General features: G+C 32.7%; 2 protein-coding genes across 2 annotated transcripts; both read right to left on the bottom strand.

The window, feature by feature from the left end:
- Positions 1–2184: 2184 nt before the first annotated feature.
- On the bottom strand, positions 2185–5042 carry LOC137928929 (polyprenol reductase-like). Its single transcript, XM_068771934.1, has 4 exons — positions 4964–5042; positions 4552–4740; positions 2921–3225; positions 2185–2277 (listed from the first exon to the last, which is right to left on the bottom strand). Exons 1-4 carry the CDS (start codon positions 5040–5042, stop codon positions 2185–2187), a joined length of 666 nt encoding a protein of 221 aa, XP_068628035.1.
- Positions 5043–9553: 4511 nt separating this feature from the next.
- On the bottom strand, positions 9554–15981 carry LOC137928748 (polyprenol reductase). The gene is made up of 4 exons (XM_068771702.1): positions 15532–15981; positions 13585–13773; positions 10918–11225; positions 9554–10145 (listed from the first exon to the last, which is right to left on the bottom strand). Exons 1-4 carry the CDS (start codon positions 15857–15859, stop codon positions 10053–10055), a joined length of 918 nt encoding a protein of 305 aa, XP_068627803.1. The 5' UTR covers positions 15860–15981; the 3' UTR covers positions 9554–10052.
- Between the last annotated feature and the right edge of the window lie 2662 nt (positions 15982–18643).

Genomic DNA, 18643 nt, shown 5'->3' with positions numbered 1-18643 from the left:
ACGACAACCACTGCATGTGCGGAGGTGGCTAGATATTGGTCCTTTCTTATTTAGGATGGACTTCCGCAATGTAACGCCTGAATCCATTAAATATCCATAGTTCTAATTTCGGTCACGTAATTACAAGTGTCTGGCATGCACTGCTGTTAAATTTATATGTAATGTAAAATAGCCCTTTTTCATTTTGAACTACCCAACACAATACATGTTTAACTACCTAATCCACATCTTTTATTTCCACCATCATGTTTGTCACAACTTCACAAGTAATATTAAAAGTTTTGGTGAAACAAAAAGTTTTTTTTACTATGAGACCATAAAAAATCCGGCGATGAATATTGCTCATCGACCTTTGGAAAAAGACGATCGGTTAATTTCGGCTTCGTAGAGCGTTATCTCTGTTGCACGTCTGACAAAACGTCACATAGGTAGTGTGAGACAGAGATAATGCTCTACGGAGCTGAAATTAGCCGATTGTCTCTTTTCAAAGGTCGATGTGCAATTTTAATCGCCGGGTACTGTAGTAGTAGTTCCTTTGTAGTCTAAAGAGAAATGTCTAGTGGTGAACTGGTTCAAAATGGCTAACGTCACTTGAAGAACCAACTTCGCACCTCTTTATAGTAATTTTTTTTTAAGATACCATGTTGATCAATTATTGCGACGAAAATATCTTTATTGGAGACTTTTACATGCGCTTTTGAATCGTATAATAACACTAAGTAGTAATCTACCACCGGCACAGACCTCTAATCTATTGGTAAGATGCTTGAAACTCAACAGTTTCTTTTTTAAATGAAATTTAATAAATTTTACAGTGTACATTATAATATTAATCGTGTCAAATAAGTCAATATTTTCAGTTTCATAATAAATTATTAAAAACTGTATTGTATTCGCCTTTAAAAAATATGATACGTTTAAGTAATCGAGTTGTTACCAAACCTGGCAATATTTATGCACTTAGAGAAATTCCTATTTCGCCGACATAGGTAAAGGAATCATTTCTCTCAGTCGACATACACTAGGCAATATTAACCCTTCCGTTACCAGCGTGAAAACTAGGAGGCATCCATCTTGTAATGTGGGCTTATGTGTAGATCGCTTTAATAAGACTTATCATAGTCAAATAAATTACTAAAAATTATGTTTACTTCTATTTTTAATGAATATAACAGTAAAATCTTTAAATATGTAACACAAATGAAGAAAATACGAACATTCGCACATGCTCGGTTCAGTAGCGTCACTTCGACGGACTGCGGTAAGGAAAGGGTTAATTAGGTATTATAATAATCGTGGAAATGAGTCAACAAACCAATCTCCAAACATATCATTCGACTAAAAATTCTAGCATTTTATAATAAGATTTATTTATGAATATATTTTTAATATTAGATTTATAACTAAGAAAAGGAAGATCTAAGATATCTTGTGGAATTTCATTACATATCCGTACATACATGAAAAATTTGTTAACTTTTAAAATAGTATTACTAGTAATGGCAATCTTTTGTAGTATTTAATGGAATCAAGCGTTATTTTGCGGAAGACCATCCTAAGTAAGAAAAGGACCGATATTTAGCCACTTCTGCACATGCAGTGGTAGTCGTGCAACAAAGTGCACCGCCCGCCAACCCGCTGATAAATGCGCATGCGGCAAACAATGCGAGTTACAAAAATACCACTGTTAAATCACTCAACATGAGTTTCACCAATCCACGAGGCATCTTTAGGAGTTATGTTACACTGATTACTGCCAAACACAGAGTAACTTTAGTAATCCTACTAATATAACAGTACTTTTAGTGATCCTTTATAATTAAAGCAAACGTGAATTATATAAGATTGTATCCTGAAAATCGAACCCGCGAACTACGATCGCAAAACACAGTTTTTAACCTCTGCTCAATGATTAAGTACGCTATTGTAAACCGTACTCTTTCAAACAATATAGTTTTCTTTCCGTAATTTGTTCTAAAATGATTTTTAATTTATATCTGTTTCTTTTTTCTATTGTAATACATATATGTACGCATATTTAGTACTTCCATGAAGGATTTGTCAACTTTTTTGAAACAAAGTTTATGCGTTAAGTTTAATTTTATTTAAAAAATAAATAAATAAAACAAATTTAAGTGTATTAAAATTTATTATGTTTGTTGCCTGTCTCATCCCGTTTTATGTTTATATTATATAAGGCAACAAAGCGTGACGGCTTTTGGGGTAATTTTTAAAGGTTTTCTTGTACCATTCGTGCGCATGCACTGAGGATTGGATCTGAAACAGTAATGACATGTTTGTAAAAATCAATAATATAATTTGCTGTCGGCAGTTCCTAGATTTCCCCGATCAGCCCCGTTTATGCAGAATATCGATGAACTGGCAACATTCACCGATGCTCCAATCTTTGAAATTTAGAGCTGACCAAAGTGTATGGCGTTCAAAGCTTCCAGCTGGTACTTTTATTACGATCTATGCTACAGATGTTTTAGAGTAGCTTATTGTATTTATTTACCTTTATTTTCCATTTTTTTTTGTAATTGTGTGTCATTGTGGTATAAAATATTGTTTTATCTATCTAATTTAATTTATAACAATCTCAAAACAAAATAAATCAATAACCAATTTTTAATTTTAGTAACACGTTGCTTTGGCCCGCACAGAAAAAAAATGAGTATCTCACATCACCAAGGTGTCACTATCAATGTAAACAAGAATAATTGTTATATATCTAATCAACCATCATCATTACTATCATTTTAGCAACATGACGTCCACTTATGGACTAAGTTTCCTCCCCCCTCAATTTATTTCCAATAGCGGGCCTATGTAAGTGGAGAAACGGGTGCTAATGCTAGCTATAGTCTTCCTATTGCTGAAATAATGATGATGAAACAGCATAAAGATGATTGAACGTTACCTGATTGCAGAAAACCCAAAAACTCATAATGATCATTGTCCTCGTCGGTATGAGAGCCGCTATTACAAAATACAAAACGATTTCACAAAGTCTATGAGGACTGGAGATCATCTGGAACATTCTACCGCGTGGAATTCCATGTTCTTCTGTGATCACTGCCCCTGTTTTCTTGCTCTTACGCAAGTTTGCCAATATGACGTTGCTTTTATACTGTTCATAAGAAGCGACGAGGAACACAAGAATGCATGTCGCGTATAGTGTTTTTGGACGACCATCTTTCCACAGAAATTGTCTGTTTTGATTACCTGAAAATATGCATTTTAATTAAAAAATAATAAGTTTCAACTATTTTTTTAAGACCGGACTGTGGGATCAACAGGGCGCAAAGGTCTAAAAAAGACTTATGTTTTAAGGTAGCGAAGTTCGAGGGATTCCTAGAGAGCCTCGGCTCGGACTGCCACAAACTTTTATTTGACCGAATTGAAATGCCTGTAAGCTCAATATTGCTTTGACAGACATCCCTGGATGTGACCAGGGTAAATGGCCTCCACGAGGACCTCGTCAGTCGATAATACCCATTTAGCATTTCCAAACAAGAGTGCATGAGAGGGCCGAACCTCGACTTGGTCGGTTATTATTGCTTGACTTATTTCGGAAAGCGTTGACCCGTTGGTTTGCGATTTTCAACGACTTAATCTATCGCCAGGCAGTTTTAACCCTCCATTTGCCGCTACATGACGTCTGTCAGTGTCGGGAACGAGTTATTTTAAAATGATAAATGAAATATTATTGTTTATGACCCTGTGGTTTGTAGTACGTCTAGAGCAAGCGAATTTAAACTGAATTTAAAAATGATTAGGCTTAATATAGCCTACTTTATTTGGGGCAGATATGTCCATTAATATTTGCGAGGAAATAATTATTGACAGTTGTCAGTCAGTTTTATTTAATTCAATTTTAAAAAAATATTTGTAATACATTAGAAATTATTATTAATTTAGTAATGATTATTTATTTTTATTTAATACGATAGATCGAATTAGACTCTCTGTGCATTTTTCTCTTGCATAAAAATGTGAAAAAATACATGAAAAAAAGTTAAACAAGCAAATGAAATAATAACATTATATGATATGTTTTAGCAAATCAAAAATGTTTTTTTGTTTCCGGACGCATTCACGGACTTCAAATCAAACAAAGCAGAGGAAAATTTAAAAATAATTCCAGAACAAAATCCAATGTAAATAAACGGATTGTAATCGGTATTTTATTTGATGTAATAGTAATTTCGGCAAAGATCAGCCGGATTCGGGTTTTGTTGCGACATCTCTATCGCACAGTGCTCTGACGGCTTCTATAAACACCGATTGTGGCAATCATCATCAAGACACCCGACAAACGCCCTCTGTAAGGCATAACCTTCTCCCAAAGTTCGCCACGATAAAACAGCAACTTCTTGCGACCCTGAATACACCTTACTTTTACCCTGGTACACCTTTGTGTGGCACTCGAAAAATCTTTGACCAATGAGGCCTTTGGGGAATGATTTTCCCGCGAGCTATAACGGTGACCGGTGTTAATAAAAAAATTTTTTTCGACGTGCCAAATCAACTGCCGTGTATGTATCTTACCGCAGAAGAGAGGAGCCTGTCCCACTATAGCCAATATAAGAGTAGCGTAATGTACTAAAGCGGCTCCATAGTGTAGGAAATTCATTTTGCTGCCAATAGAGAACACTTGCAGGTAATGCGTCTCCCAGCATCTTCTGGCGCAGTGCATCGTGGTCAGACTTAGAGCAACTAATGCACCACTCGCAGAGACTGGAAATTAAATTTTATCATTACAAAATATTTTAGGATTACTCCCTCCTCCGTTCTCTTACGAGAACTAGCTCTAGCTCGTGTAGCGTCCGTGTGCAATGAAACCCTGGCGCCCCCTAGGCCTGACCCCTCCCCCCCCGGCTATAACTGTTAACAAGAAAGTTTTTTCAAATTCCAACAAGCTTATATAAGTAGGTATAGCTTACATTATGATATTAGTTACGGCCATGATGATCCAAGACGATGCTCTTAACTGTCTCAGGGAGCACAGCGCCCTTTGAGACGGCGGCGCCCATTTGCATTGCACACCCTACACTATAGGTTAAGTCGCCCCTGAGTAAATCACATGACTTACATATAAAACGCAAATATTGAATTAAGCTATATTTCACATTTCTTTACAATCATACTGTATAAAGTAATCGCTCTGATATGTTGCATTAATTTATTTTTCTATTGAAATGTAACAATACAACACTTCTGTAGGTACAGATAATAAATAAGTAAATAAAAATTAATATTTATATGTTGTAATAAAAGTTTTTTAAAAAATTTTTTTACGTGTTACGTTATTTATTTTTTCTAAAATAACATATATTTGGATATGATGTACCGCATATTTACTGGTATAATATATATAATATATCAAATGTATATAATACAGTCACTACTAAGCTTTTAAATCTATTAATTATATAATATAACGTATTTTGTTATTTACAAAAGTTCACTTTATTACATTACCCGGCAATAAATATTGCACATCGACCTTTGGACCGATAATCGGCTAATTTCGGCTTCGCAGAGCGTTATCTCTGTCGCACGAAATACAACGATTGACAAAACGTCACACAGGTAGTATGATTCAGAGATAGTGCTCTACGAAGTCGAGATTAGCCGATTGTCTCTTTCCAAAGGTCGATGTGCAATATTTATCGCCGGGTATTGCACATTCAAGTTAGTTGTACAAAATATTGTATAAATAATTAAGTAATACATACCTGCCGGTTCGTTTTGTAAAAATATTCCTTCCAAAGCCACTGTCACATATTTATTCACTTGATATCTCATAAAGTACACCATTGACATATATACAAGGCAAAATGAACTAAATATCGTTGCGAATATATAAAAATGTCTATAATAATACTTTGGTATTTCGATTAAATCCAATAATTTACCAGCGTGGGCTTTGTGACCATAACTGCCGCATTTATAAAGTTTTAATAACGAAATTGGTAAATGTTTCTCGTAATTAGTTATAAGACTACCGAGGAAGACGATGGAGAATGTTAAACAGAGAAGAATTAAATCAAGTACGTTAAGCATTATTATTTTTTTTCCACAAGGATGTTAACGTTGTGAACACTCGAAGGCAAATGTTTCGCAAAATTACAGTATAAATACCAAGTTAAGTACGCTTACTGAAGTGTGATATAGGGCGCCCGGATATAGGTACAAAAGCGAATGTGAATGTATGTATTTAATGTTAATTAATATATGGTACACCCTATATAAAATAGTTTCAAAAATAATAGGCGACGTAAAAGAAATTTCAAAATTCGAATTGCTACATATTAAAATTATTTATTGTTTACTATCTGTCCTTGTAGACTTTATACTGCCGAAAATTATTGGCTTGTCGCATTAAGATAGAAAAAAATAAATTAATGTAACATATTTCAGAGTAATCAAAAAAAGTGAGATGTTTGAGAATAGGAGTAATAGCTTTTTGCTGACAAATAACCTTTACATTCACCCCTTTAAATGTCAAGATCAAAATTTAACCTGTACATTCATCAACTTTTTTTAATAATTAATTAATATGTAATAAAATGTTGGAGTACAGATCAGTCTTGATGTAAAAACTTAAAAAAAGTAATTTAAAATAAATGTTAATGATTTTATGACATGCATAAAAACAAATTACCGGTAAAAGTTTGACAATTTTTATTTTACGAAACACAAAAAGTTTATTTAAAATAACAATGAAAGTTGACTAAATAAGTAACATATTTCTAACGACAATGGCGTTTGTAAATGAAACATAATATTTAATTATTTTATTAGGTATATATTAAGTATAGAATAAAACGTAAAACATATTTTTATGTCTAAGTTATTGTTGTCCAGTGAAAATTAAAATATTAAAAAAAAACATTTAGATTGTAATAATATTGAATGACTGTTTCCTTGATTAGAGTAGAGAATTATTTGCCGTTCATTTTTTCTTGGTATAGATAAAAATGTAAAAAATATATCATGAACATTTTAATTTATTCCTAATTTATATATATACATATATATATTATAACTGAATAATTTATTTATTTTATACATATATTTATATATAATTGAAATGCAAAAACCATATAAAAAAAAAGTTCCCCATTTTTGTTTTTTTTTCCTGCCAACTGTCATTTGCGTTGCAACTCAACCCGTTGCCAGGTCATTGACCTATGCAGTTTGACGAAAACAAACTTACCTGACCAGTGCATAAAAAAGTTCCGTTTCATTACTGTATATAGGTAATATGTATGTGGTTTAATAATTTTTTTCCGCTGTATGCATCTCACGGGACGATCACGTGATAAAGAACTGAGTTAAATATAATTTTCCAACAACCAAGCGATGTTATTTCCTCGAGTAATACTTGATTTTAAGGGTGATTTCGGAAAGGCACCACCTCGCCCTGTAGGAGTTGGACACCCCTGGAGGTTTCCTAACCTAATTGAAACAAGACTTGTGTAAAGTGAACCACTTGTCTGATCCATTTGGAACATCATTTTGGAATGATTGTATACTCAAAGGTTATTTATAAATCTGTAAAAATAATATCATCAAGGTCATCTTTTAAAAGAGATTTTAGGCTAAGCGCCCTCTACTTTTTGCCCTTTCACCGTAGAATAAGTAAGTCAGATCAAAAATAAAAATGAAGCCCGTCGTCTGTCCAAAATACGATTATTAAGGTGTTGGGACTTACAGGTTTGGTAATTGGCAAAAAAATATGAAGGTCTAAGTGACATCCAACTTCGAGAAAGAGACCACTTGCTTTGGGGAAGCTCCGAAATCTCTTCTCGTCCAAAATACCGAAATGTTTGAAGACGAAGGTCTTTGACCAATTTGTGTTGGGGGGATGACCTACGGATCCAACACGTGGTCACTTACGACCGGCCTCGGAGTGTCGTTGCGAGATAGAATTAGAAATGAGGAGATCTGCAGAAGAATCAAGATCACCGATCTAGCTCGAAGATTTGCTCAGTAGGAAAAGGACCAATATATAGCTACTTCCGCCAATGCAGCAGTAGTTGTGCAATAAAGTGCACCGCCCGCCAGCCCGCTGATAAATGCACATGCGGCGAGAGAATCACTCTGTGTTTGACACTAATCGGTGTAACATTACTCCTGAGGATGCCCCGTAGAGGGGTGAAACACGTGTTGAGTGGTTTAACGGTGGTAGTTGTGTAATTCGCATTGTTTGCCGCCCGACCTGTACAACTATAAATACGTCATAAGCACTCTCCTCTTCTAGTCATGCTAAACTATGGACTATCCGTAGCACCTAAAGTAAACAGCTGTTCGTTAAAAAAATTACGATCAATTATGACATCTATCACCAGACGCAGTGAAAGTAACGAAAGCTGAAGCAGCGTTCTAGAGAGCCGACAACATACATTAAGCTCTGTGAACTAAGCTATCATTATTTTTTTTTTATTTAACACTTAATTTTCCACACCAGATAATATATACATAGTTGCAAAATAGTAAAGAAAAAGTACAATGGTCGGTCTAATCACACGATGCAATTTCTTACACACAACCATAGTATTAAAACAGTAAAGGGATTAACAGGTAGTTAACATGTACATATAAATAAAACGTATGTTCATATTCAGTCATAGTATATTGATGTCAATATCATTACCATTACAGCCGTAAGACATATGCTGCTAGACATATGTCACCTTCATTGATTTCCAGCAGGATCGATTTGAATAAGACGCTTGGCTTGCCGTTACTTGTCTTATTGGAAATCTATAGTAGACGCCTAAATCTAGTAGTATACATCTCAAATGATGATAATTTTCACAATGAGGCTCTCTGAGCATAGTTCTCTCTCCTTCTGCGAAAATTTCCTCTGCGCTGCCTTTGAATTTGTTGCCAGTATTACAATTCAAGTAATGATTATTTATTAGTACAAAAGATATTTAATACCTCATTTTTAGAACTTGCCGTTTAGATAATACAACGTAAACAGTAACTCTAATTTATTTACTTTATTAACATAAAAGTATTGCAACCGTAGCGGCTAAGGAGCGAGAACACTATAGCACCTTGTAAAATTATAAGGAATACATTGCGTTTAGCAAAAGAAATAGAAAAAACAATAAAAAAAATTATACATCTTAACACACAAAATTACATAGTTAATTTTCTATAAAGAATATTTGCTACTATATAAATGACAGGCGTTAAATTTATTGTAATCTTGCGAATACTAACATTCAAATTGTCTTTATTTATATACTATCAGCTAGAAATTAGAGCATACAAGTAGCATTTGTAAGAGATATGGATTTTTTACGGGGCACCCTCAAAAAGAGAATTTACAATAACAATCCCCATACTCTCGTGAATTTTAAAGAAAATATTCGTAGAGAAACCAAGTCAATTGAATAAAGTTTAATTCAGCGTGTGGCGCAATATACAAGGCTCCATTTTGAAGTGCGTGCAACTCGACAAGACATTTGGATAGCACACTTTAACAGATATAATACGCATTGTGATGTGGAAAAACGTTTACTGAATAATTAACATAATTTGTGCCCGGAAAATAAATAATGCGCCTACGAGCGGTTGCGCATTGTTCCCTAGTTCAAATCCGACTCCCCGAGAACTGCAACGGCCGCGGGCGCACGTGCTGCGCCTTGGCTACCTGCCAAGGCGCAAGCAAGAGCGCGTATAGTGCACGCCGTGCGAGTGAGCGAGACGAGTGAACGGTTGAGCGTTGTGACGAAGTCCGCGGGAATTGTTACATATGGCGGTTTTTTATGTAGCAATATTACTACAGCATTTATATTCCATCGTTCAATGCTTTTAATAAAACTATGTATCAAACATAAAATTTTTATTTAAGTTTAAAAACATAAATACACCACTGGACATCCCTTACATAAATTAATATTTTAATCGCCTGTCAACTGCTCAAAAATTAATTATATAAATAATTTATATAAAAATATATTTCTATCACAATTCTATCTCTTTCTGTCACTTTCTCTCTCTTTATATATGTATATATGTGTCTTTTATTACAATATATTTGGTATTATAGCGTTTCTGTTTACCGGGTAGTCTTTGAAAGTTTTCTTATACCATTCATGTGCCTGGATTGCCGTTTGGATCTGAAATATAAAAAAAGATTTAATATTTTTTGTACTTATACATATTCAATATATCTTCTCATATTAAATATAAAAAATATGTAAAAAACTTGTTATTTACCTAAATATACGCTAAAATAATATTCAATATATATAAATATATATATATATATACATATATATATATATATTTATATATACATACATATACATATATATATATATACATATATATATATATATATATATTTATATATTTACATATATATAAAGTTATAAAAAATAACTAAAAAGTAATAGTTCAACTAAGTTAGAACGTTCAAGCACAGTGCATATAACTTAGCATGTTACTTCGCGATGCCGTCGTTGTATTGGCTCATAAAAGTTGATCTGTAGTCATCTCGCGCCGGCGCGATACCGGCTCCTCTCCGTACTCTCTACGACCGGCAACTATGTTACTTATATAAAAGAAAGTCCTTAACTGTGTTTGTGTACGGATACAAAAGAAATACGACACAAAAGAAGCCATAAGGTACTATAGACCATATATATAGACCCCGTGGTCTAAACCAGGGGTGAGCAACCTTTTTGGTCGGAGGACCGCAGTTTCAAAAACAGAGGGCCATAAAAAGAAATTATATATATAAGGTTCAAACCATGTTCTAAACGTAATTTATGTTCGTAATCAACCGATTTACAACTAATTAGACCCTTTTATTATCTTTAAAGCCTTGATTCTAGCATTTTTTCAAAAAAATATAAATTTAAAATTTTTAAAATTAAACCAACAAACCTGATTACTGAGCACCCATAGATATATGCAGAAGAATGTCTTAGTCGGGATCAGAATTATCAGAACCGTATACAGAAGAATTTCGCAAAATCTATGAGGACTGGAGATTCGCTCGAAAACCCTCCCCCGGGGTATCCCGTGATCTTCTGTCACAACCTCACCGGTCTTCTTGTCCCTTCTCATGTTCGCGAATATAATGTTACTCTGATACTGTTCGTACCACGCCCAGAGGAAGACAGCGATGCATGGGATAGATAAGAAGGTTGTTCTTGTATCAGTCCAGATGACTTTATCTCTGTTTTGGCTGCCTGAAATAAAAAAATAAATAGAGTACTCAATATTATTTTTAAAATTTGCAAAAGTTCATAAACTGCATCGCACATTGACACTTAATTAAAATTTGAAACTGAACTCTAAAATTAGCAAAAGAAAGTGAAAATAAAACTATACAAAATGCGTTGTTTTAAGTTAGAAAGGGAATCCCCGAGTTTTGATGACACGGCGCAATTAGAAACAAAAGTGTTGCCATCTTTTAGAAAAAAAATAAAATTTAAAAAAAATTAAAGACTCGAACCCAAAACAACGCAACCTCGAAAATCTAACGACGCACAGTAAAAATTAGTACTAATTAAGCAGCGACGCAACTTCAAAAAAAAAAAAACGCAAAACGAAACTACTCAAAGCGAGGTGGTGGTGTATATACACATTATTTATATTTATACTGTTTCCATACTATGGTTGTCTTTAAGAAATTACCTCGTGAGATAAGACCGCCCATTGTTCTTTATCTTTACCTTTATGCAATAATTTGTATATATTTTTAGCTTGTACAATAAAGAGTATAAAATTAAAATTACTATTAAGTAACAAGTCGTTATATACACGGAAATTCCAAAGCGAAGGTATTTAGGTTTTTAAAATACCAAACGGTATTTCTTGTTCAGAGGTTTCTTGTTTGTAAATTTCAGATGATATTAATTCACATTGTATAGTCAATTGTGTCAGATGGAGTGATCATGATCCAATTATGATCACCCCCCCTAGATTTGGCACATGTGCAAATTTACAATGATCATCACCAATATATGAGCTGATGCACACTGTAAGGCATATGACTCTCCCAAATTTCGCCACGATAACCTGTCTTGCTCTACCTGTATCCAGCGACTCAACTCCTGCTTCTTCACAACTATAAAATCTTCCGAAGCAGAGTAGAGTAAAAAATGACAGATTAAAAAGATTTCTATTCCAATGTTAAATAAATTAATTTTATCTTTATGTTTTATCGTCGTTAAATTCCACATTGATTAAATATCTTAGAGAAATACGATAGGGTTACTCTCCATGGCTCGTTTAATGACTGTGTGCCTGCCAATGAGTAATGAAGCAAGGGATATTAGTTGTAATTTTTTGTCTGTAGAGGCTAAGAAATATTAGTCGGTTCCTTATACCAGATTTTATTAAAAAAAAAAAAGCAGTTATAAATAATAATCCAATACGTTTTAATATCAGTAGACAACTGCGTCATCGTCTACGAGAATCAATTATTAGCACGGATGCCGGAAAATACGTGATTTGATTATAAAAAAACTATTTATATTCACACGTGTTGAAAATATAAATTAAATGTGTAATTATCCAGATTAACCCACCGTTAAAACACAAAAATCAAAACGAATATTAAAAATATTGACGTAAACAGCTTATTATTCAATAAAAAAAAAATTTTACCCTTTCGTTACCAGCGCCTGAGTTAGCCGTCATCCCAGATCTCTGTTTTAAGATTTATGACAGCCAAATAAATTATTAAAAATTATATTTACTTCTATTTTTAATTAATATACCAATTAAATCTTTAAATATGTGACACAAATGAATAAATTCGAACACCAGCGTACTGCCATGCAATGTGCTTACTTCGCGGCGCACATGCCCGGTTCGATAGCGTCACTTCAACGGACTGCGGTAAGGAAAGGGTTAAATGATTATTTTGATTTCATTTAAACTATTTCTGATAAATTGCATTTGTATAAATCTGTATGAAACGTTATTGCATACATCGTTGTGGAATTTCTTCCTGCTTCTTCTTCACAACTATAACACCATGCACAGTACAGTCAAAAATAAAAAAGATTCTTTTAAAAATTCCAATTTCGAATAAACAAATTTAATTTTAATTTTTCATCATTAGTTCCTGAAGTCTTCCAGGTAGAACCCCAGGGGTCTACAGGAGATTAGACAGGGGTCTACTGTGGCGTAATGAAAAATCCGAGAAAAGTCAAGGTCACTGATGTAGGTCTGAGAATTGTTTGTCTGAAGTGGCAGTGAACGAGACACATCACTCGTCAAGATAATGCCGAGTGGGTAACTCTCCTCTAGAGGGTCAGAAGACATAGGTAAGTTCGCTGGAAGTCGCTGAAAGCAGGCAGCCTAAGGAAGCTTTGGGGATAAGCCAATGCCTTGCATAAGGCATCTATTGGTAGAAAAGTAGAAGTCAAAATAAGAATATTTTCTTCAGTGAACATTGATTTTGTTGCACAAAGCTAAGAAAATTTTATTTGACCCAAGTTAGCTTTTGAGTTTGACACCCCTAGTTTACTGTTCAAGTGAATTGCTTTATTAAAAAAAAAAAAACTATTTAAGTTTTTAGTGTAAATAAATCCTTACCACAAAACAAAGGCGCCTGTCCCACGGTGGCTATGACACAACCAAAATAATGACCTAATCCCACTAGATAGTGGCTAAGGTTCATTTTACTGGACTTAGCGAACACCTGGAGGCAGTATGTCTCATAGCAACGTCTGATACACTGCACTGTGAGAAGACTTAATGCTAAAACCACAGCTTTTACAGACACTGCAACAAATTAAAATATATACATGTACAGGATGATTAATTATATATAACAAAGGTAGCCCAGGACTTTAATAGTTAGAGCCATCTTGTTTCTTTACAAAAATCATATTTATTGCAATTAATTAAACAAAAGTACAAAATATGCATATTGAATTTGGATATACACATACATGACAGCACACTTAAGAATACTTAAGATGCCGGTTAGTTAATTGTGATTGGCGTTTGGATTTCACTTAACTTTATGTTGGAATAATAATAATAATTGTTTGCGCCAGTAATTTGCTTTGATTTCCCAGAAGCTGTCAAAGGTAATATAAATATAGATATTGAAATAGTTTGACAATAAATCGAAATCAAAAATAGTCATTCAAAAAACCGCAAGTGCTTCGCGATGCGAAGTTTGGCCATCCTTGATAAATAAGCTTTAAAGGGACATAGACATTCATATAATAATAATAAAATATATAACCATTATTACTTGCACACAATGTTTCAAAAGTGGACATGAGTAAATGCTTCTTTAAAATTCTTTATAATTGTTGTTACTCGCTACAACTATCTACACTCCCATTAATATCCTCTGAATGTATAAAATACATTGTGTATATACAACTTTATTATAATACAATAAAATAAATAAGTTACTATAAATTAAATGATGACAGTAATTATTCAACATATGAAATAAATTATATAGTACATATCTATGAACAAAACAAAACAGGACAAGTTCAACAGGTTTTTTAAAAGATAGATTAAGAAAAAAAATTCAAGCCAAACAATTCCGCTATATCAAATTGTTACAGTTCAGTTTTATAATGTCACACAAGGATTTATTTAAAAAATAACTGTTGCTAGAATTGATTTTAGGTAATCAATGTCTTGATACACCGTCAGACCTATATTTTTTTAATAATCATCATTATTCCAGCCACAGGACGCCCACATCTGGACTTAGACCTCTCCCACAGATTGTAATAAGGACTGGTATAAAGCCACCAGCATCCAGTGCCTTTCAACAACCTTAATAAGGTTGGCTGACCAACTTGTGTAGGGTCCGTAGTCTTCATTCTAGAACCTTAGGGTCCCAGGGTTCATCTATTAAAATTGCATATATTACCAAAGTGTTATATATTTGTGAAAATGATTAATAACATGTTGCACCACCATGCATAGCTCAGTGCAACTTTCAGAAAATAGAAAGCCGTAGAGAAAATTGGTAGCGGAGACTGACATGATGAAACAACTAAGATAACTATTACAGTACAACAAAATATCACAGAAACCTAAAATAGTTGGTTTTTGTACATTTTATCTATTAGAAATTTAACTTAGCATAAATTACTTAATGCAAATATGCATCCCAGGATTTAATCTGTGCTTTTTAGTGAAAGTAGGGTAATGGCTTCTTGTTGTAGATTAATAGACTAGATCTCAATAGCACATTTAGAGAAAAAATAAAACTTTCTTTTAAAAAATAAGTTAAGTGCAAAATTTTCTGCTACTTTATATTTTATGTTTTCAGATAAAAGTTTCAATGTAATTGTTTATGACATGTATGTTTCTATGTTTTTTTTTGTGGCAAATGTAACATATATTATGTGATAAATATACTTCGAAAAATTATCAAAATTTTATAATTATATATGAAATAACAGTATAAAATTATTTTTAAAGTACGTAAAAAATACGAAGATCTATAACCAAAATTGTATTGACAATATTTTCAATGACTATGTTTAAAAAAAAACTCACCTGCTGGTTCATTCGTCTCCATGATAAGCCTCAATATCAAAACTATGTAATAGTTTACATTGCATTCGAAGTAATAAACTAAAATTGCATATAATAAAGTTAATGCACTGAAAACGGATGAAAATGAATAAAAGTGCCGGTAATACTCTTTCGGGATTTCCGTCATTTGTAAATAATTAGCGCCAGAGCCTCGATACGCGAAGCTACCATATCTAAAGCTCTTAATAACAAAAACCGGGACATGTTTTTCGAAGTTATTAATTAGAAAACCTGTAAAAGACACCATGAACGCTAGACTAAAGAAAACTAAATCTAATATATTTAACATTTTGGTAAACTCTACGTGAAGCTCCCGTGATATAGCGTAGTAGAATGTTGTTTGAAAGTAAGTAAAGGGGACATAACGGTGGTATATCTAATCACGAATAGTGTAGCGTTTGATCCACTTTTCTTAAACATTCCTAGTTTCTTAGACGCTATTAAACTGTAATACATCTTATTCCATATACATTAGGTGTATTTTTATTTAACACACACATTGCATTTTGACGTGCATTATTGACAAGTAATAATGTCAATAATATAAAGTTGCACACAATAGTTTCTAATATTAACTCACAATATATTCTTTAAGATTTGTTTTAAATTCAAGCATGTTAATAGAGTACAATAATATTGCAAGAAAATTGTTAACTGCAAAAGATAACAACTAATATAATTTGAATTTTTTTCTCAAAATACATTGGTTTGTGTTGCTAGATTCTAAGTAAAAAATGAAAAAGCACTTATTTAAAATTGACGCCACATAACATTTATTAAGTAAATATTAATTACAGGATAGTATACATCTATGTTTTATGAAGACTTAAAATATAACGACTTATTGTTGTATGGTATTGATTAACAAAACTATTAAATAAAGCACGTGTCAATAAAATATCCTTGTATCAAAGATAGAATTATTAAAAGTGTTCAAATGTAATAACATTTTTATATTGATAGTAACCATAAATTAAGGAATTATTTTGTTACAGGTAACTCAAGCAAGTTATGTCAAAACGTGTTTTAGACTTCAAATTGTTATTTTAAATGATAATGTCCCAATGGCTAAATTAGGCATTTATTATGAAAATACACATTTAATAAATATTCTAAATCAATCGTATAATTTCATTTAAAATTTTTTGGGTTCTGTTAATCACATATTTGTTAGAAAAATTATAGATGGCGCAGCTTATGATTTAATGATACAATAAGTACTTTCATCCTACGCTAGATGCCACTAAAATTCACTGTAAAATAGTTTTTAATTTTTTTTAACTGATTCCATAGAGGAACTGTATTAGCTGATTCTAACACTGAGCTTATGATTTGGCTAAATTTATTTGATGGATACCAAAGTGACGTTTTGTCAGTTTGACAGCTATAAATAATAATTTTCTTTTCGATATTAATTTACGTATTTAAATATATGATAAAGTAATGGTTATAGTAAAAATTAAAACAAATCTATATATTAAAAACATAGATGTTTTCTATAAAAAGGCTTTTGTCCGAGGTCAATATATCACTTCGGTAGTTTACCTGTCGACCATATATGTACTAATATTATACCATAGGGCATGTAAAGAATGACCGTCACAAGTTATCGTCAACTCTTTATCGATGAGATTTACTTGTCGATTGAATAAATTTTTCAAAAATTATTTCACATTCAATACCATTTATGAGTTTATTGTGATTTTTAAATATATATTCTAACTTAATATTATTAGAAATTGAATAGAAGAGGCGTGCATACAGCAGTGGACATAGGGCATCTGTAATGGTGTCCATATTTATAAAGTTATTAGTACAGATATTTAGCCGGGAATAATTTATCTTTTTTATAGAAACATGTTTCGTTATTTTTTATAAATAAGTGAAACCATACACAAAACGATGAAATGTTATATTATTGTAATAAAAAAAGTATATTTTCATATGCTATTATAAATTGTAAATAGGCTTTAACATATAAACACTATATTTCACTTTCACTCTGTTCGACAATCGGATCTCGTCTCAATCAAATTTAAATCGGAGAGCGTAGAGATGAGGCGATAGGGTGGCAACGTCAGGGAGAAAAATGGCGCAAAAATAAACACGACGCCATCTGTTTGTTTATTAATCAATTATTCTCTTTTCGAGACTGTGTAAAATCAGTCATGCACACATAGGGAGTTAAAATTATTTGCTTTTCCTGTCATCGCGATATACATTTCGAAAGATCAATATTTTGTAAAAGAAGTATAAGATAATATGTGTGTATAATTTTAATGAAGCCTTATAGAAGTCGAATTACACTTTTTGAGCATATATTTTTAATTTTATTATTAAGTTCTATGAAGTTACACCGTTATAAATTTTAAAAAAATATATTATTTGACCCTTCAAAAGTTACACGCAAATGGCATAGATAACACATAAATGAATATAGCTAATGTCAGCTAAAAAACAAATTTTTATTTTAGTTGAAAAAACTCACAAGCTATAAGTGTAAATTAAACAATTTTTAAAATAATTTTAAATTTTAATTAAATCTACGTATGTTATATAAAAATAAAACAATGATTTAATAAAATCCTTATGTAAAATAGATGACAATTTCTTAATTTTTGCATTTTGTTTTCTTTAGTTTATGACTTTTTTGATTAACTTCTATTTTGGTCGCCAAAGATGTGTCAACGTTTGATAGTTTTATTCATGTGACCACAGATTATATTTAAAACCTCATCGTTAGATTTCTTTGTCCCGCCTCCTCAGGGCAGGTGTCCCCCAGGACTCTTGCCTATCTCCTCTGCTTTCCTCGCTCTACATTCGCGATATACCCATCGACCTTAAGGTCAACCTAGCGCTCTTCGCGGATGACACTGCGCTCTTCGCCACGGGCAAACATGTAGCCACCTCCACATGCGCCCTCCAACGCACAACCAATCGACTAGGCGAATGGTTTTGCAAATGGCGTATAGACGTTAACTTTGACAAAAGTCAGGCGATCGTCTTCAAACTATCCCGCCAACTTAAATGTAGAATCGGTCAAAATCCGGGCGTCATATCCCTTTACGGTCAT

The sequence above is a fragment of the Battus philenor genome, unplaced genomic scaffold (genome assembly GCF_028537555.1).
Source record: "Battus philenor isolate CCGP_79_NKW_IND1 unplaced genomic scaffold, ilBatPhil1.0.hap1 SCAF_4, whole genome shotgun sequence".
Classification (NCBI taxonomy): domain Eukaryota; kingdom Metazoa; phylum Arthropoda; class Insecta; order Lepidoptera; family Papilionidae; genus Battus; species Battus philenor.
This window is presented reverse-complemented; position numbering and strand designations above follow the sequence as displayed.

Coding starts and splice junctions, on each gene's coding strand:
- LOC137928929 (XM_068771934.1), bottom strand. CDS start 5,042: ATGCAAATGGGCGCCGCCGTCTCAAAGGGCGCTGTGCTCCCTGAGACA. Junction 3,226..4,551: donor ACAGGCTCCTCTCTTCTGCG/GTAAGATACATA, acceptor GCATATTTTCAG/GTAATCAAAACAGACAATTT. Junction 2,278..2,920: donor TTTGGGTTTTCTGCAATCAG/GTAACGTTCAAT, acceptor TTACTGTTTCAG/ATCCAATCCTCAGTGCATGC.
- LOC137928748 (XM_068771702.1), bottom strand. CDS start 15,859: ATGTTAAATATATTAGATTTAGTTTTCTTTAGTCTAGCGTTCATGGTG. Junction 13,774..15,531: donor GGAGACGAATGAACCAGCAG/GTGAGTTTTTTT, acceptor AATTTGTTGCAG/TGTCTGTAAAAGCTGTGGTT. Junction 11,226..13,584: donor ACAGGCGCCTTTGTTTTGTG/GTAAGGATTTAT, acceptor TTTTTATTTCAG/GCAGCCAAAACAGAGATAAA.